Here is a 25,799-nt window from a genome sequence, read left to right on the forward strand (position 1 = left end):
TACTACAAGATCCAAGATCTCTCCTTAATTGGCAGCCCACGCTTAATTCTTCTTAACTGATTATCTTTTTCTAAATTCCGCAATTTTAAAATTAATTCATAACTTTAACAGACGTCGATCTGGCTAAAAAATTTTTAAGAATCTTAAATTTCATTACTGAATATTAAGTCAGTAAGAAACCATCTGGAGTCGACTTAAATACAAAATCGTTGGATTCTTGCATATAGGATTCTGTAGATAATAGATATAGATCACTTTTTTCTGAAAACTTTAAATGTAAAAGGCTACGTTCTCGATATTATGGTGAATGAACATCCTTTGTATTTATATTTAACGAATTAATTACTTCTTGATGTTATGGCGAAGGAAATTTTCCCATAATCATATTGAGCAAATAATCTTATAGTTGGTTTCTCAAACAGAGAATAAATCTGATAATATTTATTACGATCTTTTCACGCTCAATAAATAAAAATAATATTTTGTTACTAAAAATAAGTTTGGTATTCTACATACGGTAAACTATATCTTTCTATGGTGTGTAATGTTCGGTATTGCCTGAACTTTGACGTCTTTACTTGTGTGTTATTAGTTAACAAAACATACACAGAAGACACTAAAATTAATTAAATCGATCATTCACCTCTGAAATTAATAATTATTAACAAAAAAAACGAAAAATCAAATGACCCGCCATATGACCTCCTTTTGAAGCCTCGCCATTTGCTGACAATTGACGGACGCAGGCGCTCGTCGTCCAATCCGAAGAAACTACGCGCTGCCATCTCTGGTTTCCCAAAATAGACGTCCCGCTAAACCAACGAGAACTACGCCCTCACACGACATTCTTGGAGTTACAATGTCCTCGGTGAATTTACTCGTTTTTCCAGAAAACTAAATATTTTCGTGGACAATTGTAAGTCGGAGTTTGTGAAACGTTCCTCGGGACAATTTTCCAGTGACCCAAAGAGGCGCCTACAGGGCCAGAAAGGTAATAAAACCAGGATAGTTTAGCTCCTCGTGACGTGCTGGCATCCATTTTGATAGGAAATTGATGGCAGCGCCGTGCGTGCTAATTTCTCGAAATTTTTGTTGAAATGCCCCCTACAATCCGAAAATGAGACCTTCGACTGAATATTTATTGTTTATTTGTGTAATTTTGGGATTTTTCTTCAATTCAGTTTATTTTTCGATGAAGGCATAGCTCTGAATGTGGTCAATACCCTCGCAGCTGCTTATTAAGACCAAAAATGGCGACTGTCCCTGCTTTGTTCCGACTCAACAAACTGCTGTTTACCTACACATTTCCCTGATTTTCTCACTTATTTGCAAAATGAAGAGTATTTCACCTTTTTTATTTACATGGTAGGAGACATGATACCTACTGTACCCTGTAATATAGTACCTACCAGATGAACTCCATTGTTTATCCTTAGCATCCATCATATAGGGCCCCAATAAAGCCACTAGTTAAACAGAAACAGAGAAAGTCTTGTTAAACCTTTGTGTTCATAGTAAATCTCACAAAGCATTTATAATATCTGTTACTGAGCTTTATTACCATCATGCTGGCCACTTACCTACTGACCCAAACACTGACCGACCTGAAAATACACTTGGTGAGTGCTTCTGACTTGTCCAAATTAAACAACATGCAGTCTCATTTGCTACAGCTTTATAAGTACCTAGAACTATTAAACAATTAGGTAAAACTACATTGCATATTTTACAAACAGCATTTCAAGATCAGGATGTCACAACTTTTAGTGATATTCGAGGTCAGTGTATAGTATTTTTGTATACACACTGGGAGTGTTTAAAGTTATTTTGATATACAAGAATTCATTAATGATTTACTGCTTGGAAATTCTGTTTTCTGCATATCTTTTATGTAACAAATCAGATTTTATAAAGGCTTCTGTTACATTATTCATGAACTATTCAATGGTAAAGTTATGTAATTTTGGCCATGAGGAAATTTTCTTATAAAATTGATAATATTATGTATTTTCTCCAAGATTTTCTAATGGTTATCAAAATCCTCACATTAAGAATCAAATATTGGACTCTAGGAATATGGATATGTTCCTGGAGAACTATTCACATTGCAATTAATAATTTGTACTTTTCCTAGCAATAATTTTAGAATTTGGCTATTAAAATGTATCATATTTTCATAGTAAAAGAAGAATTAAAACTGCTTCAAAATGGCTACTCAGTTTGTGGAGGCTTCAGTAAAATTGGAAGACCAATCAGACAACGTTACTGAAATCCAGTCCTACTTGGCCGGCTTTCAAAAGGAAATTGGGGATAGCAATTTGCCCTCTACTGCAGGTAAAGATTTTAAGACAAATCATTATATAGAAATTTATGCATATATTTTATACTGAAACATAAACTTCTTACAGCTGTATCGGAGGAGGCAGATGCAGAAGGGGACGGCGAAGAAGGCACTTACTTTGTAGATCAGGCGGGGCATTACTACTTTCAAGCCAAAGGCTCTGCGCAGCCCGTGATGACTGTTATGTCCACCTTGCCCTCCCAAGGCAGTGAGGAGGGAGAAGACTTTGTAATCAACCAGGATAACGAGGAAAACGAACCGGCCGAGGAACCCGAGGAGGTAAGTTTTGGACTAAAATTTTCATATTTTATCAGAGACTCTATCAATAAAGAATGGTGCAAAAGAAACCCCATGTGATCGTTCTTTCTCCTTCTTTTCTTCTTTTTCATAAACTAAATTTAGTTTTGCTTTTTTAAAAAATATAAGATTTTAATTTCTTTTTTCTTTAGCCTGCTTTGAACAGCAACAACAATCAGATCCTGATCAATTCGGGCAATGCCTTTCAGAGGGTGACAGTGGTGCCGGCGGACGCAAACTCAGGAGAGCTGAGCTACGTGCTCATTGTACAGGACCCGGATTTAAAGGAGGGGGACACCAATGAAGAGGATCAAGACATGGCCGGCAAGTGTGCTTTATAAATTTGAAATTTCCGAGTGTTGCCAATGTTTACTTGCGTTGATGTACTTTAACATTGTTAATTAATTTAAAAAATGTATAACAGTTGAATTGATCCCAGATATGCCTATGATATTTGAACGTCTAATTGAGGTTTTAGAGACAAATATTTACATGATCACCTTGTATTTCAGGTTGAATGTTTTCTTTAGTTTAAATCTCAAATCTTTTATCCACAGTGTATGATTTTGACGACGAACAAGACGACGGCAGCGTCCAAATGGATTCTGACACCGAAGACGACAAGTCGAAAATCGTCAAAGTAATCCCCCGGAAAAGCACGCAGACGGTGTCCCAGCCGCATATGTGCAACTATTGCAACTACACCAGCTCAAAAAGGTACCTACTCTCCAGACACATGAAATCTCACTCCGAGGAGCGACCACACAAGTGCAGTGTTTGTGAACGAGGTTTCAAGACCTTGGCCTCGCTGCAGAACCATGTGAATACTCATACCGGCACCAAACCGCATGCGTGCAAGTTCTGTGACGCCGCGTTCACCACTTCAGGTATGACTTTGTTTCAATTTGAAGGATGGAATTGCGCAACTCGCTTCACTGCAAAAATTACAGGAAATTGATGTATTTTTCGTTATACTCAAACAATTTCGCTATAATTTCCCTTCTTAAATTTCTCAAATTTGCACCTTTACGAATACAAATGACTTTGAACTTTTAGGCGAGTTGGTACGACACGTCCGATACCGGCACACGCACGAAAAGCCGCACAAATGCACCGAGTGCGACTACGCAAGCGTGGAACTGTCTAAATTGAAGAGACACATCCGGTGTCACACGGGCGAGCGGCCTTACCAGTGCCCACACTGCACGTACGCCAGTCCTGATACTTTCAAGTTGAAGCGCCACCTAAGGATTCACACGGGCGAGAAACCGTACGAATGCGAGATTTGCACTGCTCGGTTCACGCAGAGTAACAGTCTAAAGGCGCACAGATTGACGCATAATAGTGAGTGTGTTTTTATTTGGTGATCTGGTTTTGCAACAAGAAAAGTGGCAATAAGGCACATATGACATTATTTTTTATCAGAGGTGTAAGAATGTTTATTTTTATACAAACCATCGATTTATGTTTAAAATTAAATTCAGGTACCTGCTCTCATAAACAACACATTTAACTGTTTTTTAACATCCATTTTAGTCGGAGATAAGCCCATCTTCCAATGCGATCTCTGTCCGACGACTTGTGGCCGCAAAACCGACTTGCGTATCCACGTCCAAAAATTGCACACTTCCGACAAACCTTTGAAATGCAAGCGGTGCGGAAGGTCTTTTCCTGACAGATACAGCTATAAAGTAAGTATTTATTTGCCACAGTTTAGCCACTCGGTCATTAGGAAACTCTAATACGCAGGATTTTAATCAAGTTAAAGTAAATCAAAAAGAAGTTTCACTTTCAAAAGCCTCCTTATTTTATGGTTAATCTAAATTAAATATTTGAGGGAATGATGGTAGACATGTTACTAGGTTTTATTGTAGAATTTATCTTACAGCTCCACAGTAAATCTCACGAGGGCGAAAAGTGCTTCAAGTGCGATTTGTGTCCGTATGCATCAATCTCTGCCCGGCATCTAGAATCTCACATGCTCATCCACACAGATCAAAAACCGTATGAATGCGACCTATGCGATCAATCTTTCAGGCAGAAACAACTACTAAAGCGTCATCAAAACCTATACCATAATCCTGAGTATATTCCGCCGCAGCCCCGAGAGAAGAAGCATGAATGTCCGGAATGTTCGAGGACATTTACGCATAAAGGTAAGTTGCTTTTTTTCAACATCCAATGGGAATTTAACAGTGATATCTTCGAAGGTAACTTGATACGGCATATGGCAGCACACGACCCTGATCCGGTAATTCAGCGGAAACAGCTCGAATTGAAGCTCGGACGGCAGAAAAAGATTCAGATGATAGACGGCCAGCAGGTACGTAATTCAATTACATAATAACGAACAAATTACACAAATAAATACTTATATAAAACTTTACATACAAAAAGGTGTGCGTAAAGTTCCACTTTTCCGCACAGTGGGCTGTCCCACCTGCAAACTGAAAAGATATCTTATTATCGCAAAATATGCGCCTTCTAGTGTGTTAATTTTTAGTACTATATTTTAACAAGTTTTTTTTCAGGTGGAAGTGTTGGGTTCCGGTCTGGGATCGGACGAAGAAGAAGAGATTGATATGATGGCGGTGGAAGGGGCAGACGGACAACAATACGTTGTCCTAGAAGTGATTCAGCTTGCGGACGGAGAAGAACAGGCTATGGTTGTGGCTGGTGACGGTGACGACAACCTTGTGGGCATGGATGGAGTCATGCAGAACGGAGGTAAGTTTCGTTGTTGCTGTCAAATTCGTCTATATCAGACATATTTTGTTTTAACAGAATTAGATGAAGACGTCATTAAAGCTCTACAGTCAGCTCGAAGAATTGATAAACAAGAGAAAGAGGAGGAGGAAGACGAGAAGAAACCCATAATACCGAGCACCGAAACGGATATGCAAAACTGTTTTGGATTTGATGTAAGTTTTGTTCAGGGAAAAATTGGTGATATTTATAATGACGTTTTAGGAAGAAGATGAGGATGACCAGCAAAGAGAAACCCTCACCCTTCTTTCGGGTATAAACTGAGCGCATCCCTGCTCTCGATTAGTTCAATTTACGATTAGGTTTTACTTTTTTAAATTGATTGTCAGTATTGATGCTAAAATTCTTCTTTAACTTTATGTAAAAATGTACAAAGTTTGTGTAATAAATGTATAGGATTATACAATTACATGTGGTATGTTTTATTGTCACAAAGAACTAACTTTTACTTTTCACTCTTCTACAACACATGCTGTAGGTTTAAATTTTAACCCATGTCCTACTTGACCTCTAATAAATGATATAGGTACTTATTTTAACTTGTTAGAAATAATCGATCGATAGCGAACTAAAAATGAAACAAATCACCTCACAAACCATTAGAGTATACAATATATTTCACTTTTAACAATTTATAAAGTTAATCAACTAACTATCTTTACAATAGCCCTCTTTGAGGAGGTAAAAAAATATATGTAGAGTGCAAAAACTATACAAAACCCTTGGAAACATTTACAATTTAACCTAGACCTTGTATAAAAGTATTCCATATCGTACAGCGTAGGAATTAATAAATAGGGCCCCACCGCGGAAACTGTATGACTTATAGTATTAAAAGCAATTCGTAGGGCGTGGCAGAAAACACGACGTTTTCTTTTCCACGGCTGAATCACGTATGCTATAAATACTTAAAAGACCTAGGAAAGGACAAAAAAAAGGGTTACATCATAATGTTACCTCTACTTATAAAAAAATTTTGGTGTACGGTGGCAAATGATTTTCTCTTTTAGACATAAATAATGGAAATTGATCAAATTTTATCACTCAGAAATTTGACAAATTTCTAATAAAATTAGATATTTTAATAAGTTTCTAAGCTTACTCATTTGTCAAATTCGGCCACTGCCTCTGTATGTGTTCAATGACAACTAAGATATTTTTATAAGTTGGAATAACATATAGAATACGAGCTAGTTAAAAGCATTTGCTTCCGCGCATAAATTTAGCAATTTGTGAGCGCAGAACGTACCTAACCGGAACTCATATATAAGAATCAGATATATAAAAATGAATGGAATGATAATTCCCAGAGATGAAAAATTCATTTTGATTTAGGGTTATCTGCCATTTGCACCAATATATATTCTTACCGTCTAAGTAGGGCTTAATTTGGTTATTTTAACGTTGTTATTTGTAGTGGGTATTATCTATTAGATTAAGCTTGGCTCACCTAAGCCAAACTTATATTAAAATGGTGCAAATGGTAGATAATGAGGGTGCGCATGCATAAACTAGTAGTATCTGACTAGAACTGCAAATCCCATTGATTTCAATAAATTAGTTACATAGATTAAATTGTAAGAGATGATTGTTCATGTTATTTCCGTATAAAACTCGACAAAGTATCGCTCCATTTGCAATATGGGATCCTCCTCCACCCCACTTTAGCTATAAAAACCATATGTAAATGACATAAAGACACTGATACAGCATGGCAAGGAAAATCCTCTGAGGAAAAGTAGGTTCGATGCGGGGTGATATAGGATCCGGCTACGGCCGGGGCGAATCAGGTTTCGCACAGTATTGATTCTCGCTGGGGATGCCGCTCAGTCCTTGGTTCAAAACATAGAAAAGACTGAAGCCTGCAATGACAACAATCTTCAAAATTAGTAAAAATATTTAAACAGGGTAATTATTTTACAAAGTATTTTTAAAAATCAAACCCTGATTCTAAAGATAATATAAGTAACCTCACTTACCTAATACTAAGATGAGCAAGAATTGCCCAATTTGAATGTATAAAAGCTTGCGCAGTGACCGATCGAAGCAATGTTGACTGTCGCGAATCTGCGCGATGGAATTGCTCAATTGAATCAGCTGAGAATCGCCGTTGTTGACCGAATGCGCCCCGTGGTTCACCACTACATTGCCATTGCGAGTCACTTCGCCGCTTTGCACACAGCGCAAGCGCGTTTGAAACACCTTTCTCGTGCCGGGCGCCTAAAAATTTTTTTGAAGAGTTAAAGAAAGCTTTTAAGGATATTTTATTATTTTATATATTTCTTTTAATACATTTGCAACGCAAAATGCAATGGAAATTTGAATTGAACTTTAACGAGCAAATGGAAGATTTTTGGAAGGTTGAAAAAGTGAAGGTTCTATGGTTTACCGTTTTGTAAATAATAGAAAAAATGAAATAGAAGAAAAATATTGGCTTATTTCCATGGCAGAGATTTTTAATAATAATTTTTGATGAACATAATATCACCTTCCACAACTCGGACAAATCTAAATACTGCGCTTCCTTCTCGTCCAGTACCGAGCTCATCACCAGGAATTTGTCCTTGGACAGGCCTCCCAACTGGAAGCCTGGTAGCAATGCCACAGTAACGGTTTCTTTGGAACCGGGTTTCAAACAGCCGGTGCTCGGTTTTACCCTGAATTTTTCTGGCGAGGTGGTTTTTAGCTGGAAAAGGGTGATTAGTGCAAATTATGTTTGTTGGAACAGTATTTATTTTATTCGCAAATTTCCAAACTTGACCTTTTTTAGATATATGTTTGAGATGTCTTAGAAGCATTCTTTTGTGCATCAGAAAGGTGCACAATGCATTCCAGTTAAAACTGGCCACTATGTAATGATCAGTTAAGGTGAACTTAAAGGCAAAATCATAAAATGCGCGGCAGTTTTATTCAAAGGGGACACCTTACGTAAAATTTACATCAGTTACTATCTTCTACTCCCTTCCTCCATTTTTTGTTCGATACAACTAACCATACCTTAAATGCAATTTGGGTAGTCGGATCCGTGTTGTGCAACTCCAAGGTGCTAACTAACTCCGCTCCCTCCCTGAGGAAGGTGATAATGTTTGACGGGGTGACTGCGAGAGGTCCATCTAGATTGAAGTGACAAGATTTAGACCAAGGAAAATACGTATAACGTTACGATCCTTGAAGCTTTATATTAACGGTTTGCGTTGGGAATTGAATCAAAATAAAATATCAATTTTGTTTTGACTATCAATGGCTTACATTGACGATCAACTCCTTATCTGTTATCTAAATTCCCTATTTTTTGGAACAAATCACCCACCGCGATCTATATTTGATTTTTCTTAGGTCTGAAAACGCGAGGATTTGCAAGCCAAAGCTGATACAACTCCAAATTGAAACATAAAAAAATCCCAAACATCGAGGCGTCAAATTTATCAGCCTTGGATCGCTAATCTTTGTATATTATGTGTTTTTAGTTTTGAGGAAGAACAATTATGTGATAGAACCCCAAACCTACTAATTGACCCACTGCATACCGGGACCACAACCAACTTCATAATTAATAAATAATCGGACCCCACCTCGTATAATCATCACTAATTAATAAATTTGACGTCTAAAATTAGAAGTCCGAGGCCACGGCATCTTTAATAATTCGCAGTTAACATTGTTGGAGACAAATGCTGCTAAATAAGAAATTAAAAGGACCAGCACGTACCATCTTTTGGTTCTGAAGGTGCTGCGGGTTGTTGTTCGGACATAGGAGAGCCGTCCACGAAATGAACCTGCAACGACGGTAGTTTATTATCGATTATATTTATAGCTCCTGACATTTCGCTGAATCTGCGCCCATGTGACCAAAGGAGCTGCGACATACGAGTGGCAATCAAGAAATACCTTTCATAATCAATACAGCGCTTCCTTCGATAATCGTTAGTAATGCTGTTTAAGATGTTTTTTGTGGCATACGTCGTAAATAAATACGAAAAACTTGATTGATAGCATATATTGAATTTTTTCCACAGTGCTTCCCAATCATTATGGCCTCTTTGTTCTTCGGATTTAACATCTATTGATTTTTACGTTTTTATGGAATAGGTATATCAAAATACCCTTAACGATGTATAAATTTCTGTCTAACATATTTTTAGGAAACTTTTAGTGCAATTCTCAAATTAGTACATGTCCTCTTTCATAGCGTTTTGTGCTAATTCGGCGATTCGGCTAATTCACCATTCTAAAGCAGTGCGAAGTAAGCTGTATCATTTAACACAAGGGTAAGGATAAGGTTAAGGACACCTTCGCATTGGCTTTGATGCAGCTAACAGAAACCTATATCCGCTAGGTACTTACACAGTTTTTAATGGATACTGATAAAAGTCTTGTTTGATTAAGCAAATTTTGAAAGTCAGAAATATAAAAAACTTTTACCTTTCGTATATTGGTAGCACCAGTGCCAGTTTCAACAGGCAGCATTTGATCAGTCTTTTGTAATTCCTCGGAAATAAATCGGAAAACATAAGTACTTTCACCACCCCACGACGTGAAAGCCTGATTCTTTGGCACATAGTTTGATAAATCCTTTTTGCCCACCATTTTTAGCTTCTCTAAAGCTTTCTCAGGCAACCAACTTTTCACTATTTTAAATGCAGCTTAAAAAACAATTCTATAAGTATTTATTTTTTATACAGGGTAGTCTAATAGCCGTGGTTCATTATTGCGATCTCTTAAATTATTAGAGTTACAGTCAAAAAATTGAACTTGTAGGGAAATCATAGGTTAGTATAATACCTGAAACTTAACAATATCAACAATTTTTTGTAACATTCACTTTTTTCCACTCTCACTTATTTAAAATGGGAACTAGGTTTTCTAAGATGTAGTAGAAGTTTATTTTAAACCTAATTAATCATTTTCTCAAAGCAAAGATGCAGGAAAGCCTCTTTTACTTGTAGCTGCAATGTATGAAAAAATCACTTACCTACCTATTATCTCATTTACATGGATGTTTATATATTAAATTATATTTAATTTTTGTAAAGAAAGTTCAAGGCTAAGACATGCCAGGCTATCCAGGCCCTATTAACAATTTAGGAGATAACAATTATGAACCATAGCAAATGGACTACTCTGTATATCTCTTAATGGTTCTGATACCATTTAAAATCCATGGCATCTCAAAAATTATGATATAGTTCAAGAAGAATGGGTAATAATCTTTGAAAAGGCCTATTAGATATTTGATTAAATCTAAATCCATGTTGCTTAGCCCACATCCATCCATATCAAAGAATAAGCTGACTGGTTCCCCTTTTGTCATTCTAAAAACACATATATTGTTTGCATGGAATATAAATAATTTTAGACAAAACAACCTCTCAGTCCTCTCAAACCAATAAATAATACATCTTCTCAGTTCATCCACATTGACACCCCCTTTTGAATGTAGTTTACACTTAAAAATGAGTAAAGTGTTACCATCTATATCTTCTCCATATGGAAAGAAAGCACCTTTAATGATGATATCCATTTTGATGTTGCTTTCTTTAATATCTATGAACACACTACAGTGACAGAACGATGCTTATTCACAAATTTTTAAAAATTACCATTGACTTGTTGCTCTTTTCTCCACTTTAAAGAGGTCCACATCATTTTTGTAGTAAGTGGAATGCTATTTTCACAATGGGCTAAAAATCGCCTCAACCAGTGGTCATCAGTTTTGACTCTCTCATAGTCTTTAGGGTGGACACCTTAGATAATATTCATGCAATATTCTGAGCCTTTGATATATACATATATATTTTTCCACTTACTGTTGAGCTCCTGGCTTTCAACTTCTTTCAGGAAGACACTTCTCAGCTCATCAACTAGGCTTTGCGGCACTGCAGCTACAGCCATGGTGGTAACTTCGGATGTGTTTTACACTCACTAACACTCACACACAGATGCAAACGTGAGGAATAAAAAAAAAAACAGTTAAAGTGTCCAAGTTTGACTGCTTGAGTGGTCGTAAAAATGATTAGGTATGCTGTGGGGACAGGTGATATGTCATTGAAATGAGCCCAAAGTCCATGTATTTATCGATAGACTAAGCGTTGTAAATTAACAATCAACTGATAATAATTATTTAAAAAACATCCGATAAGGACTTTGTTTATAATTTAAGATGGTAACAACAAAAATGTAAAACCTTGATTGACTGACATTTGATATCAGCTGATTGGAAATTATTTTGAGTATCAATTATTGGTTGTGTCGTTATCTGAAGTGGAAAGCCTGAGAGAGATAAACATACTTCAGGTTAGTTTAAGATTATTAGTGATGAAAAGAGCGCTGTAATGCATGAACTAATACTGTTCAGTGGATCAATAGAGGGTGCTGGCAAACTCGCAGACGCATTATCAACATTTTTTCCCCGATTACATTATTTTAGCTTTATCTTTTATTTAATCTGAACCTTTAATATCTTGAATCGAAGATTTATTTCCTCCGAAAAATAACCTGAAGCTTAAAATTTTTAGCGTTTACGCAGAAGTAGAATCAACAAATGTGAAGTAATGACATTATAAAATGGAAATTCGCTAGCAAATCTGCTTCACGATTATTCCATTGATTTCAATTGCAAATGTTGCAAATGATTAATATTTCAAATTTAAACTCTTTCTAGCAGAAAATAAATCTTCTACGCAATTAGAGTGTATGGAAAAAAAAACAAATAAAACACAACTGCACTGCTGTGTTATTACCAGATGGTTGGCCACCCATTCGGGTACCAGCCACGTCCTACGTCGCTTGATTTAAGAGCCTCACGGAGTCTGGTACTCCACCGTGTTGCACCATTTGCGTGATGATTTATGTGACATTCACGAATGAAAGTAAAGAGTAACTTAAAATAGATGTTTAAAATTTTCGTCGTTTACGTAGACGTTGGTAAACAAGTAATAAAATTACCGCATCTATTGAGCAATTACGGTAATACTAGTTACTGTTCTTCAAAACTTAGCGGTCAATAATAGCGAGATTTGACCTCACAGCCATTTTGTTTTCGACTTTAAATTTAGGGCAAGATGCAGGTGAGTCAATGTTAGCTGTGACAAGCAGTCGCAAGTCGCTGCCGGCAATCGGCCGATTGACAATCGTGATTGCTACCTTTTTGAAATTTGACTATTTTTGGATAAGCGGCAACATTGCAGAAGTCACTCCTCAGCGAGGGACGTCATTGGCCGCCGCTTTCAAAATACTAGAATGCACTTATTTTCGGATGTAACCGACATTCACCTTTTCTGCTTCAGGGCTTTAAATAACTCTACAGGGCGTTCCACTTTTCCAGGGTCCGGAAACACCATCGAGCACGCTGTAATTTAATATGGTGCGCGCCTGATGAGTGGTAATTTAAACCGTCAAAAATGGCTCAAAACGAGCACGAATAATGGAAATTCCGGGAGACTTTTCGGACACGAGTTCTAATTAATTTAAAAACATAATCGTTTTTTAGTTTTGAGGAATTTTTAAATAGACTCATTCGGCCCAAAATTTAGCGAGCACTAACATGAAAATTGCGATTTTTCGGGAAATAATGCTTCAGCAATACAATTTTTACGTGAAAATACTCAAAGAATCGCTTTCAACTATTAAAACATAGAGTACTGTGCAAAAGCAAAAAAATTAAATAGCATATATAGTGCCCCCCTAGATTCTGTGGCCCTGAGGCTATAGAGATTTTCTAATACAGGCAATGAATTTACAGCAAAAAGTAACCTGCAACTATCAAATGTTATCCTTTAGCTTGAACATCATCCAATATTTATAAAATACCAGTTATGGGCAACGATTTTCATCGAGCTCTAGCTCCCTTAGAACTCACTTCCAGATTCATATTCATAGGGGCATTTTTCTTACATCGCCGTAAGGAATCGCCTTTAAAAATATATGCGCGCTATTTCCGGACACTCTGAACATGTTTATATGAAGTTTTCATTGTATTTTGGGGCAAGAATGAGCAGGTTACTTTATATTATATATTTAACCATTTTTCAGAGACACCTTGTATATGAATATTTGATTTTTTTACCAGGAATAACATTTTTTTAGATCAGTTCAGGTCCGTCCAAGTTCCTACCCCCCTGAAGTAATACTGGACGGCAGTTCTGGGGGGGATCCAGGGTGTGAAAGAGGAAGTTTTTAGTAGGTAGGCATCCCCTTCAGGGGCGAATCTCACATAACCACAGCCGGAAAACTACCAGGCCGTAGTACCTATGAAGGTTTTCCTCCTCTATAAAAATAAAAAAAGGTCCGTCCAATTTAGTTCAGGTTAGTTCAAGTTATCAACTGCACAACCGCGTTGGTCCACCGGTTCCCGTCCGATCATGTGACTTCGGGCGTGGTTAGCACCTGGATGGGTGACCGTTTGGGAACACCACGTGCAGTTGTGTTACTACCCCCAATGAAGTAATGTCGAAAGGCGGTTCCGGTGGGGTTCCGGTGAAGAGAGGAAAGGGGTTTTAATGGGTAGTTGAGCAATTACCTCAAACACTGGAGTGCCACACTACCAGGCCCATCAACAACATAACAGCAACGGTCTGGTGGGCGTAAATGCGTTTACCCAACTTCTATGTATAAAAAAAGAAGGTTAGTTCAAGTTTCCCACGGAGGGAGGTGATGACATGCATCAAGAAATATGTAGAAACCTTCTTGAAGAAGTACAGTGGCTATTTGACAAAATCGGAATTTCCAGAAAAATGAAAAATCTCGGAATTCATTTTAATAGAGAAACCAAGGAAATAAGTTCAAGATAAACCATCAAGCTTACGGGTCAATCTTCTTGATAGATATCGTAGGAGAGGTATTTAAATTGTTATTAAAAAATCAACTTGTGGCAGAAATTAAGGGGAAAAAGCTAATACAGGATAGGAGCATGAAGGACGGTATGTGGTTACCATAAAAACAGATCGAGAGTCGATGCAATAGGGAAGGTAGGGAAAATAATCGAGAAAATAAATAAAAAAGCGACAAAAAATAGGGAGTAATAGTGCTGATACTGGTGGATGTAGAAAATTCCTCTAATTCAGCGCCTTGGGATGTCATAGTGGAAAGCGCAGAAAAGGGAAGAGTTAATCGTAGAAAAGAGAAGTGAATATCTAATAGATATAATAAAATATTATGTTAGTAATAGGAGAATAGTGACCCCGAGTGGAGGATGCCTGAAAATTACGTGCGGAGTTCGACAGTGCTCCGTACTTGGCACAACTTTGTGGAACATTTTCCATGATCGAGTGCTGCAGGAGAAAAAGGAAAAGGAAGTAAATATGGTAACTTTTGCTGACAATCTGGCGCTGGTGATACAGGCCAAAAAAGTGAGATCCTAGTTGATAAAGCAAATTATGCCGATTAAAAGGATTTTATACAGGCTTGGTCCGTATATTTAAACAGCACTTAACACTCTTATTATAAAAAGAAAAAAAAACTCTAAATACAAAAGTTGTAGGATTTATTTTAAATCTCCAGAAAATGTTATATAACACAATAGGTGAATATTGCAGAGTTAAAAAAGGGCACAAAGACGGTAAATTTATAACGGAACACCATGTATATTTTATGAAAATTAAATTTACCTTTATTTTCTGGTTTGAAAAATATATAACATGTGGACATATGATTTAGCCGTTTTCACGATATGTGCATTTAAAAGTTGGGATTATATTGTTTTTCCAAATGGCAAATGCCATGAATAAATACATGGGCTGAACATCACTAGTAATTATTTTTTATTCGGCTGTTATATTTTCTTCATTCCATCCGTAAAATGAGTTATACAGAAGAAGAAAAACTAGAAGTAATGAAGTAAATAATAAAGAAAGGATTCAATAGTTGGAAAATTTAAAAGAAATAATTTTTAAAAAAATTCAATTCATCAAATGAACATTCTAAGTTAATTTGCAATGCTTTTTTGAAGTTAGGTGAAGATTACGGAAAATGTATTGAAAACAACGGTGGACACATTCAGCACTTGTGAATTTTGAATTTTCGTAAATTATTTTAAAAAAAATTTTTATCTTGGTTGCATGGTATTAAAATACAATTTGTTTGTATTATTTCTAAATTAAGGTATTATTTCAAAAATTAATAAATAATAATTATTAGTGACGTTCAGTCCATTTGTTTATTCATGGCAACCGGAAAAGCAATATAATCCCAATTTTTAAATGCAAATACCGCACAAACGGCTAAAGCAAATGTCTACATATTATATATATTTAAAATCATAAAATTAAAGTATATTCAATTTGTATATAATATACAGGGTGTCTCATTATAAATTTCCCGCCTTTGTGTTCTACTTTAGCTTTGTAATTTTTATCTGTTGCGTCACGTAACATTTTCTGACGGTTTAGAATAAACCCTGAAACTTGTATTTAAAGTTTTAATTTTTTTTATAATAAAAGTTATAGGCGCTGTCTAAATATACGGACCAACCCAGTACAAATTGGAAAGGATGAATATAAGGTTCTCGATTAAAAAAACGAAAATTGTGATGATAACTGGAAGAAGGAAGCTTAAAAATATAAGAATTAACTTGGGAAATACTAAAATTAATAGTACAAGGTCTATCAGATACCTGGGAATACACATAAAGACATGAGAGTGACACAACGAAGACACAAGCGGTAATAAACATAATCAGGATAAGATCAAAGATCAAAGGACCAGCGAGAGAAGAAGTATCTATTAGCCTCAATAATGATCTTAATGGTTTTATATGTAACCCCAGTATGAGCAGGGGCAACAAGATATAAACCACATTTAAATAAGCTAACAAAGGCCAACAGAAGACTAATAATCTGTATATCTTCAGCACATAGAATAGTACTAACTGAGGCGGGGATTCCCCCCTTATAGATGAAAGAATGAATATTTATAGAAATAGAAAAGAACATGAGGCGCAGGCAAGGGAGAGACTTCTATTGGAATGGCAGAGAAAGTGGAATGGGGACATGTTGGTTTGATTGTGGGGAACGCGACACAGTGCAATGTTAGGGCTTGTGTAGAGGACAGAATATCCGATAATTAATTTAATCTATTAGTTCGATATGTTGTATTCTTCATAAGCCTAGTATTAAATCTGTGACTAGTATGTAAGGAACCCGTGTGCTACGCCTATGGACATTACTCGTTTCTCTTGCCACTTTGCCCGTATGACCAGATGTTGATTCGCACTTCGTTTGATCTTAGACTAGCCATGTAATAAAACTCCTCGCCGACCTTTTGTGCGTACTAGAATTTAGACACGTTCTCGATGCTGGTCATAAACGCCCTCCAATAAAACGCAATTATATTGTTAAAGTTAGGCAAGTCACAAGGACAAATATAGAAGAAGTGCCGATGATGGCTTCTTAGTTTCTGGTACGCCTATGTACGCTTACCATTAACTTTAATATTTAAGATTTTGCAAGAAGAAAATTCGCTCTCTTCTTGTGCGTCTCCGTCGACTCTTAACTCCGTACTTTGCACGTTACTCGTACGCGATTACTTTACTCACGGTTCCTATACACGGTTAATTAGTACACTAGTTAACTTGTCACGAAAAGTTGTTATTTCTTTGTTAAATTACTCGAAATTGTTGGTGAACAATAAACCTTCGTTACCGTTAAAAAGGGTTTTTGTTTTCTTCATTTACACGAACACGGTGTCTCTGAGACCGCGAACTCAGGGTGGTCCTTCGCAAGCATCCAGTCCATTGCTAACTAGACGTATCAAGAATTAGGCCATATCTAATCAACATCTTGGTACCACGATTCACGAATAAACAGTTTTGGTCCTTCGAGACGGATTAGACAGCAACAACCAATTTTTGAGTACCAATAATTAGAAGATATAAGGAAGGAATCAAGAAACAAATTGGGAATAAGTATGAAGGAAGGGACAATGGTTAGAAGTCTAGATGCGGGAAGACTGGAGGAATTGAAGAGAGTGGTGGATGCGTTTGCAAAAATAATGAAAAAAACGGCAAGTGAAGAAGCAAGGAGAGATAAAGAGGGACAAGTAAAGAAATGTTTCCAAATGCGCCTTTACTATCCGTGAAGAAATGCTTAGTGGCGGATTTCGGAGGAAATCTGAGGTGCTTTTAGTCCTAGAAAAGTCTTACCCGTGACGCAACTTGCCTAGAAGACTTGGGACGGTGGGAGGGAAACTCCCTGAGAGGAATCCTACACTAATTAGCCCACAGAATACCAGGTTGACTGTCTTTTGAAGATTTTTACCTCGTAAAAAAAAAGTTAGTTCAAGTTCGTTCGAGTGGAAGTGGAGAGGGCGTTGCCGACGGGACTTACGATGCGGGGGAAGTACCTGACCAAGATGCAATCAAGATAGAATGCGTTAACAATTAACAATGACAATGCAATGGATAAAAAAAACTGATATCGAGCGTCACAGAATGGGTAGAGTGTACGTATAAAACAGTGGACTATTACACGACTCAAACCTAAGCGGGCATGGATGCTTTCACAGTTATTTGATCAAGGTAGGTAAAGGGGCGTGTTTATTATGGAGACAGGGGCACCGCACAACACACTATGTTTGAATACCGAGAATGGCAAACTTTCAGACAGGAGATGACGACCACATTGGGGTTAAGTTTGATAACGGGAACACTGGTCAGGGAAATGACGGAAAGCAGTAAAACATGGTCATTATGCCACGCATACATAACGAAAGTGCTATGGAAAAAGGAACAAGATGAACACTACTTAGTTACTGAGTACCTTCTTGGAAAAAGAACAGCAGGCGAGGTAGTGTCCTGCATCTCTCAAAGAAAGTTATGGTTAGCAAATTGAAGAATAAATTGAGAAGTGCTACCGAATTATGTGGGAAAGCGATAACCGAAGAAAATATTGCGACCTGCATGTTGGAATCGGAGGACAAATGGAATGCGGTTGAGAAAATGGTTATGGAAATAATAAAAAAAGAAGAGGAAAAAGGGACAACTCATGAGAAAAAAACCATAATAACCGTGAACGATACGGAAAGGCAGGATCCATAATTCCCGAAGTAATGCCTTGCGGCGGTTCCGGGAAGAAAGGGACAGGGTGATTGAGTAGGTCGGCTAATGCCGGAATCCCACATTTCTTGAGACGCCACCACACCAATACTCCAAGGGTACATGGGTGCATATTTCAGTCCTCTCTAATCCTCAGTAAAAAAACAAAGAAAAAGTTAGTCAATTTTCGTGTTCACGAGAGAGCTCTGGCGGAGAAATGCCCTATACATTTAAAATTTATGTTTAAAATTATATAATTCTCTACCAAATAGATTTAAATTAATGGAATCCATCGAAATGTTTAACCGAGAGTTAAAAAAAATTAATAGTAATTAAAACATATTCAAATTTAATACTATTTTTGTACTAATAGGTTTAGCTTGGGGTATGACCACTTTTTGCGCCCTCGAACGTCGAAGGGAGTCAGTCTTGTGATATCATAACTCATTAATCTGGGAATACATTTAGATCTAGTGAAGTACAGGTATACATATTCCAAAAGCTATGGTCACTGTATGTTAACGTTTCTATGGACAATATCCCTTTTTACAATTACGACAATTCATACCTAACTAACTACAATCATCAGTAAAATGCTCCATTACTACGAGGGTGAATCAAATATAAACAAGATTTTTCATTCTGAGCATTTCATAGTCATGGGGGTCTTCAGGTAACGTTGCGGAGGAATGTCAAGAGAAGGGGGGATCGATTTTTCGAACTTCGCCGATCGCTTCAGTAGTCTGTCGTGCAATGTCGGAGAAAGAAGTACCGTCCGTTGTTGCGCAGCGCATAATAATTAAATTTCTTACTTGGAAAGGCATCAAGCCTGCCGAAATTTTTCGTAGATTAACAGCACAGTTCAATAACAAAACACTGTTAAGATCTCGTGTGTTTGCCTGGCATAAGGAGTTCAACCAAGGCCGTGAAAAAGTTGAGAATGAGACTCACAATCGTCGCCGTCGGACGATCATCACGGAAGACTGTGTTTTTTGATCGGTATGGTGTTTTGCACATAAATTTTTTCCACGATCGTCGCATTATCAATGCAGCGTCCTACTGTGATCTTCTGAGTAAGATTAGATTGTTATCGCGGGAAAAGACTTGCAATACCGATGCGAAAAGTCATTGTGCTTCAGGGCAACGCTCGATCCCACACTGCAATGCTCACTCGCAACAAATTGGAGGAATTGGGTTGGGAAACTCTTGAACACCCTCCATACAGCCCCGACTTTTCACCCTGCGATTTTTACCTCTTCGGACCACACAAAGAGGCGCTGGGAGGCCACCGATGATGCAGCAGTAGAAGTGTACATGAGCAATTGGCTGCTAACACGACCCTTTCGACGATAAAGGCATCACAAAACTTTCAATACGGTGGGAAAAATGCATTCATAAAGGGGGATTTATGTAGAAAAATAATACATACAGCTTTTTTTTGTTACTATGAATAAAAAACTTTCTATAAGCAAAGTCTCGTTTATATTTGATCCATCCTCGTACGCAAATTACTAGTAGACAATGCGTAGATAAGAGGTGAATTAGGCAGCCTGGCGTAGTTTTTCCTCTTGTCATTCAGGTGCTTTAGAACTTCGTGCAATTCCACCAATAATATGAGAAGACCGGTCAATATAAGAAGCCCCAAGAACCATTTAAAATAAAATAAATTCAGAATAATATACTCTTGACCATTGACCATGAATGTAGTCTTGTACATATTGACTTTAGTATTAGTGTTCAGCAATAGAATCGCAGTTCTGCATACAGGAACTAAATTTTCGTTCAGCCCTTCTAAAACCACTACATCAAATTCTTTTGAGATGGGATTGGAAGAGATCAACTTCAGCTCTACCTTCCTGAGATTATCTTCATTTGGTTCTCCCAAATGAATAGCATAGTCCGCATAGTTATCTACAATAAAGCTTATTAACTGAAACATTCTTGGAATAATAAAACGACTAAATTTTACCTGAAGTAACGACTACATACATCTGGTCAGTTAAATTACTAATCGTGACAGAGTCTTCTGGAAATTCTATGGAGAAGTTACTTGCTATATTGGCTCTATACAGAGACTGCGTGAAGATGGTTAAGGGGAAATTGCTTGATAACAGTTGATTCTGGAACGGTTAGTTTAGGTAACTAAGTTGGTTATGAAGGCTGGGAAAATCTATAAATGTGCACGATTTTTATTGAGGCTAGTTCAGGTTAGTGTTCCAAGAAGGATTAGAAAAGATGGAATAACACGGGAATCTACAGGGTGTCCCTTAATGTCGTGCTAATATTTCAAGGTGTGATTCCTCAGGTCATTTTACGAAGAAAATTTTATATGAACATATGTCCGCAATGATAAAAATTTTTAGCTACAGGGAGTTGAAATTTTTCTTTTCAAATCGTTATTTTTCAATTTCTTAGAAAGTACTTTTGAGATCACTTTCAATTTTGGCGTTTGTTAATAAGACATAAACCCTCATATTTTAAGAAGAAAAGTAATTCTATTGCTCAGCCAGTGGCGCCCTTACATACATGTCTTCCGATATTATTTACGAAAAAAGTGGAACGCAACTGATATTTTTTCAATAAAATATTTTTTCTAATTAGGTTGGTCAATTCTACATCAAAAAGGTCTCTTACAATTTTCTTGTTAGACAAGCCGTTATTGATTAAAACAATAAAAATCATCTCAATTAATGTGTTTTAAGTGTTTTTTATAAGTTATTATTTTATATTAAAAGTTTGTTATGAGAGATCTTTTCGTGTAGAATTGATCAGCCTGATTAGAGAAAATATTCCCGCGAAAAAATGTCAGCGACGTGCCACTTTTTTCGTAAATAATATTGGAAGAATATAGAGGGACGACACAGGTTGAACAATATAATAGCTATAAATAACATAAATAATAACAGATGTAACATATATGATAACAATATAGTAGCAAAAAGTTTGGGCCATTACGGACATATGTTTATATGAAATTTTTTTTATAAAATGACCTGAGTAATCACACCCTGTATAATGATTTGTTTTGCTATTCTCAAAGGTGAATCAGATCAGAGATTCATAACTTTTCCGGGAAAGACAATTTCGAGTTAGTAAGTTAGTAAAAGATGAAAACAAAGCGAAAGTAATGTAAGCCAAGTTGAAGTAAGTTTTAGTTAATTCTAAGAAGTAGATCAGAAAATCTAGAACAGATCAGAAATTGTCTCATTGCGAAGTTCGCTTAGGTTCAAATTGCACCAAATTGATGAAAACGTGCCAAAATGACTAAAACAGGCAGAAACGAGCGAAATCGGTCAGAAACGATCGTTTCATCAAGGATAAAAAAAAACCTACTAAGGACAGTCAATTAGACACTGATGTTAGGAGGATTAGAAGCTGGTGAGCCTGTTATGCATAAATGCCACTTAAACTAAGGGTTCTTCAATATTTTCAAGAGGATTTTAATGTGAATGCGAAAAATAGTAATGAAGAAAAGACTTAGAAATTAATGTTAAAAAGATCGGAAATTTAGTTATTGTGAGGCCAAGTTAGTGCGTTGATTATTCACAGCTGCAACTTAGAGAATTCTTCAGCATTCTGGAGATGTTTTGATGGCGAATCAGGAAAATTGACATAAAAGTAGGACTTATGTGAAGAGGGCCAGAAATTGATTTAAGGAAGATGCGAAGAGGAAAACGGGACACGGTTAGTGAGCTCGTTAAGCGCAAATGATACTTAAGCTGAGTTCTTCAATGGAGGTCTTTAACGTAATCAGGAAGGATGAAATTAAAAGAGTATTCAGGAATTGATGTGATGAGGAACAATAAATAAGTTGTAGTAACAGCTGGTTGGCGAGCCAGTTTGAGGCCCCTTCTCTCGTTGTAATTCGAATTTCCCCCCATTATCCATTGTCGCTAAGATCCTACGTGGCAAGCACAATATCTCAAATTACGAGCAATTTTAACGACATATGATATCGATAATAACTAAGCTTTGTCTCTAGGACTAGTGTTAACATTGTACTTAATACGTAGATTACAGTATAGTGTTTATGAGTAATTTTAAGTTTTTGAAATGAGATTTTGATCATATCTTTAGTGATGTTATTTCTGATGTGTTTCCCCATTTTCTACTCATACTTAGCTTGAAATGACACATTGAATTTATATTGCAGAGAGGAGCCATTTCAAAACAGTTACAGGAGCTTGAGTGAGATAAAAGCTCGTTCCAAAAGGATTAAAGCACTATGGTAACTACAGCAACGGTACAATTACACACAGTTCCAAATACCTATAGCAACACAACACCAAGATTTGATAAGAGTTGATGAAATTGATTACTGAAGATAAAAATTAACCATATTGGAGAAGAATACGTGTTAATGGAAACATTAGTGCTAATGCTCACCTCATTGTTGGAGAAGTTGTTTAACACTGGAACGCCCGCCACTGAGTAATAGTGCGATATTAACATTAATATAAATAAACGCATGGTATTATTTAAAAAGTTTATGCAGTATGTATTGAAACTTACATGCTTCAATTATGGGACATTAATGGGGACAAAATTCTAGAGGATGAATTATTCTACTAATGTTTGGATTTTGATAAGATTATCTAAGGTTGATATGTCTGCCCGTTACCAGATACCACATACATATGTTATTGATCAATATTACTTATATACAGGGTATTTCAACTTCGGCCCTCACCATTGGGATCTCGGAAACTAGAGAAGATACGAAGAAGTTTAAATGGGGGCAAAGTTGCGCAATCTAGCGCTTGATCGAATACCATTTTCAAAATTTTAAATTTCCAAGTACTTCCGAAGATACCCGAGAAAAACTAAAAATTGGAGAATCAATTTTTATTTTTTTTAAGCGTTATTTGACAATAAAAATTAAATCCGTAAGTACATTTTCATTGCCACTTTTTCTCAGCTACACGATGACATATTCAGATTTACCATCCGACGTTTCGTCTTTCGGCTATCATTATCAACTTTATTTTTCCTTATGGGCGCCATATTGGATTTTTCAATAGAAAAATAGTGCGTTTTATTCTGATGTCATTGATATAGAACTTCTTATAGTTTACTTTTTTAAAAGTCGAAATATTTAAATAAAAAGAAATATTACATAGTTGGCCTTGACTCCATCGAAAGACTTTCTTTTGTTCGCACTATATGACAGAACTAATCTCCCTTGTCAAATAACGATAAAAATTGATTCTCCAATTTTTAGTTTTTCTCGGATATCTTCGAAAGTACTCGGAAAATTAAAATTTTGAAAATGGTATTCGATCAAGCGCTAGATTCCGCAACTTTGCCCCCATTTAATCTTCTTCGTATCTCTTCTAGTTTCCGAGATCCCAATGGTGAGGGTCGAATTTATAATACCCTGTATATGTATACATACATACATACATAAAGCAAAAATCACTTAAGTTTTTGTTTACGTCACAGGCTTTATACCAACATCGATGCCACATCTTTTCAAAATTAGTATATTGCAGGAATTTGTCAGGTATTGGCAGAGCGCTATCAGTATTTAGCAACATTTAACAGTATTGTTAAATTTAGAGCAAATAATTATCATACCAATGAACAAAAAAGTAATAATAACAATAATCTGTATTGCTAAAAAATTAACAAATCTTAAGGCATAATAATTTGGTCGATGATGTATCAGTGGGCGTTTTAAGAGGAAATGTTCTGAATAAAGACATTAGAAAAATTTAATTTACCTCTTTAACTGAATTCAATGATAATAAGGGTCCGTTATTTTCCAATTTCCTTTCATAATAGGATAAGGAACGCTACAAGCTTCTCAAGCCGATTGTTTAAGAACATGGGCATTATACCAACAATAACAATAACAACGCCGATAATAAATCACCAGGAGCACTATTTTAGTTCTGAAAAAAAACAGTGTTTCACCGCGAAAGTTGATGAACAAAGAAAACATAGGTTTAAAACATCAAAAAGCAACAAAAGTTAACGAAAATTAACGCTTTAAGAATATTTGCTGTTAACCGGAAAGCGTCAATAAATTAAGCAGCAGTCATGGAACAAAATGATGTTGAGTTTAGACATTCAAATGTATCTTTATTATTTTTTAGCATATTAAATTTATATGACTTGACATTTTCCGTAAAACGACTCTCAATTCTTACATTTTGCGACATATTTTGTGATAAAAAGTTACGTAATTTGTACTATACGGGGTGTATTTTTTAAAACTTACCACCTCTAGATTTCTAGAAGCGTAAACTAAAATTAAAAATGCTGAAATATGTCGACCGTAGAATGAAGGGAGAAGACGAAGAACGAAAAAAGTTCTCACCCCCGATCGACAACATCGCAGGAGTGGCAACCTCTTCGTTTCTGTAAACAGGGGACATGGGTCAAGTGGCACATCATTTTAAAGGTCTTCTAATTCTCTAAACAACCGTGCGAAAATGTTGGTATTTTTATTTAAATTTAGTTGAAATAATAGGTAATTCCATGAAATGATCGAAAGAAGAATGAACAAAAAAGACCGCTCTGTGCCCACTTAGGAGACAATTTTTTCATGGCTTTTTTATTATTATTTATCGCAGTATGCAGGTATTTTATTATTGGGAACCGCATCAGTTCTAGTAAAATAGCGTTACTGAGAAATAATCAAAGCAATGCAGTTATTGTTAGTGTAAAAATAGTTCACTCCTTGGAAGAAAGGTTTGAAATAATTTTTTTGTGTGGAGCGCGACACCGGTGTGTTAGAGCAACGGCCAGGATTTTCAATCAGAATAATCCTGGTAAGAATTTAAATCATTAGCATGTTAAGTATTTAGTTCATAAATTCACAAACATTGGATCAGTGTCTAATGTGAAGCGAATAAATAACCGGATTTTGCACGATAACACCCAAATTGAAGTGTTAGGGCTGTTTGCTGCAGAAGCCACCAGCTCCTTAAGAACGATTTCTTCAGTAACTGGATTATCTAACAGCTCAGTTCGTAAGGTGTTGGAGATGCACAAGTTTCATTCTTACAAGCTTCAAATTCACCAGCAGCTTACAGAAGATAATTCTGATAGGAGAATTTAATTTTGTGAAGAAATGAGCCATTGTATTAATGAATTTCCCAATCTAGTCAAGAATATTTGCTTCAATGATGAGAATTATTATTATTTTTTTTAATGGGGAAGTTAACTGACACAACTGTCGTTTTTGGAATGATACACATCCCTGTCAGTTCCTGTAAGGACATACTCAATTGCCACAAAAACTTAATGTTTGGGCAGGAATTCTTAGAAATGCAATTATCAGACCAATATTCATTGATAGCAATTTAAACGAACAACAGTACTTCGATCTGCTTTAGGATTTAATTAATCCCTTAATCACGG

At 36.3% G+C, this 25,799-nt stretch overlaps 4 protein-coding genes across 5 annotated transcripts in view; 2 read left to right on the forward strand and 2 right to left on the reverse strand.

Annotated features, from left to right (window-relative positions):
• Positions 1-799: 799 nt before the first annotated feature.
• On the forward strand, positions 800-5,813 carry LOC136411480 (transcriptional repressor CTCF-like). Its single transcript, XM_066394063.1, has 12 exons — positions 800-991; positions 2,181-2,334; positions 2,409-2,620; positions 2,791-2,962; positions 3,196-3,525; positions 3,695-3,982; positions 4,175-4,329; positions 4,527-4,794; positions 4,849-4,961; positions 5,170-5,365; positions 5,423-5,559; positions 5,609-5,813. Exons 2-12 carry the CDS (start codon positions 2,208-2,210, stop codon positions 5,666-5,668), a joined length of 2,058 nt encoding a protein of 685 aa, XP_066250160.1. The 5' UTR covers positions 800-991; positions 2,181-2,207; the 3' UTR covers positions 5,669-5,813.
• A 184-nt stretch (positions 5,814-5,997) lies between these two features.
• On the reverse strand, positions 5,998-11,547 carry LOC136411475 (motile sperm domain-containing protein 2-like). Of its 2 annotated transcripts, XM_066394055.1 has the most exons (10): positions 11,212-11,544; positions 11,005-11,148; positions 10,771-10,948; positions 10,553-10,716; positions 9,827-10,047; positions 9,114-9,180; positions 8,402-8,517; positions 7,893-8,090; positions 7,384-7,624; positions 5,998-7,266 (listed from the first exon to the last, which is right to left on the reverse strand). In XM_066394055.1, the coding sequence occupies exons 1-10, from the start codon at positions 11,294-11,296 to the stop codon at positions 7,175-7,177; spliced, it is 1,506 nt and encodes a 501-aa protein (XP_066250152.1). In that variant the 5' UTR covers positions 11,297-11,544; the 3' UTR covers positions 5,998-7,174. The 2 variants fall into 2 exon arrangements, with proteins under 2 accessions (XP_066250152.1, XP_066250151.1); XM_066394054.1 differs by having other exon boundaries at positions 10,553-10,948; positions 11,212-11,547.
• A 7,065-nt stretch (positions 11,548-18,612) lies between these two features.
• LOC136411805 (uncharacterized) lies at positions 18,613-22,976 on the reverse strand. Its single transcript, XM_066394531.1, has 3 exons — positions 22,818-22,976; positions 20,401-20,551; positions 18,613-20,342 (listed from the first exon to the last, which is right to left on the reverse strand). Exons 1-3 carry the CDS (start codon positions 22,899-22,901, stop codon positions 19,912-19,914), a joined length of 666 nt encoding a protein of 221 aa, XP_066250628.1. The 5' UTR covers positions 22,902-22,976; the 3' UTR covers positions 18,613-19,911.
• Positions 21,326-25,799, forward strand: part of Dci (Dodecenoyl-CoA delta-isomerase) — a 57,549-nt gene continuing 53,075 nt past the window's right edge. The window contains exon 1 of the mRNA XM_066394530.1: positions 21,326-21,339. The gene's annotated coding sequence lies outside the window, so the exon portion shown is untranslated. The remainder of the gene's footprint in view (positions 21,340-25,799) is intronic.

This window comes from Euwallacea similis, chromosome 10 (genome assembly GCF_039881205.1).
Source record: "Euwallacea similis isolate ESF13 chromosome 10, ESF131.1, whole genome shotgun sequence".
Taxonomy (NCBI): Eukaryota; Metazoa; Arthropoda; class Insecta; order Coleoptera; family Curculionidae; genus Euwallacea; species Euwallacea similis.

What these genes read in the sequence shown, in the direction of transcription:
- LOC136411480 (XM_066394063.1), top strand. Translation starts at nt 2,208, where the DNA reads ATGGCTACTCAGTTTGTGGAGGCTTCAGTAAAATTGGAAGACCAATCA. An exon ending in GCACAGATTGACGCATAATA is followed by an intron (nt 3,983 to 4,174) that starts GTGAGTGTGTTT and finishes CATCCATTTTAG; the next exon opens with TCGGAGATAAGCCCATCTTC. An exon ending in AAAACTGTTTTGGATTTGAT is followed by an intron (nt 5,560 to 5,608) that starts GTAAGTTTTGTT and finishes ATGACGTTTTAG; the next exon opens with GAAGAAGATGAGGATGACCA.
- LOC136411475 (XM_066394054.1), bottom strand. Translation starts at nt 11,296, where the DNA reads ATGGCTGTAGCTGCAGTGCCGCAAAGCCTAGTTGATGAGCTGAGAAGT. An exon ending in AAAAGAGCAACAAGTCAATG is followed by an intron (nt 10,949 to 11,004) that starts GTAATTTTTAAA and finishes GTGTGTTCATAG; the next exon opens with ATATTAAAGAAAGCAACATC. An exon ending in GATGCCATGGATTTTAAATG is followed by an intron (nt 10,048 to 10,552) that starts GTATCAGAACCA and finishes TTGTTTTTTAAG; the next exon opens with CTGCATTTAAAATAGTGAAA.
- LOC136411805 (XM_066394531.1), bottom strand. Translation starts at nt 22,901, where the DNA reads ATGCGTTTATTTATATTAATGTTAATATCGCACTATTACTCAGTGGCG. An exon ending in ACAACTTCTCCAACAATGAG is followed by an intron (nt 20,552 to 22,817) that starts GTGAGCATTAGC and finishes TAACCGTTCCAG; the next exon opens with AATCAACTGTTATCAAGCAA. An exon ending in GTATGTAGTCGTTACTTCAG is followed by an intron (nt 20,343 to 20,400) that starts GTAAAATTTAGT and finishes GCTTTATTGTAG; the next exon opens with ATAACTATGCGGACTATGCT.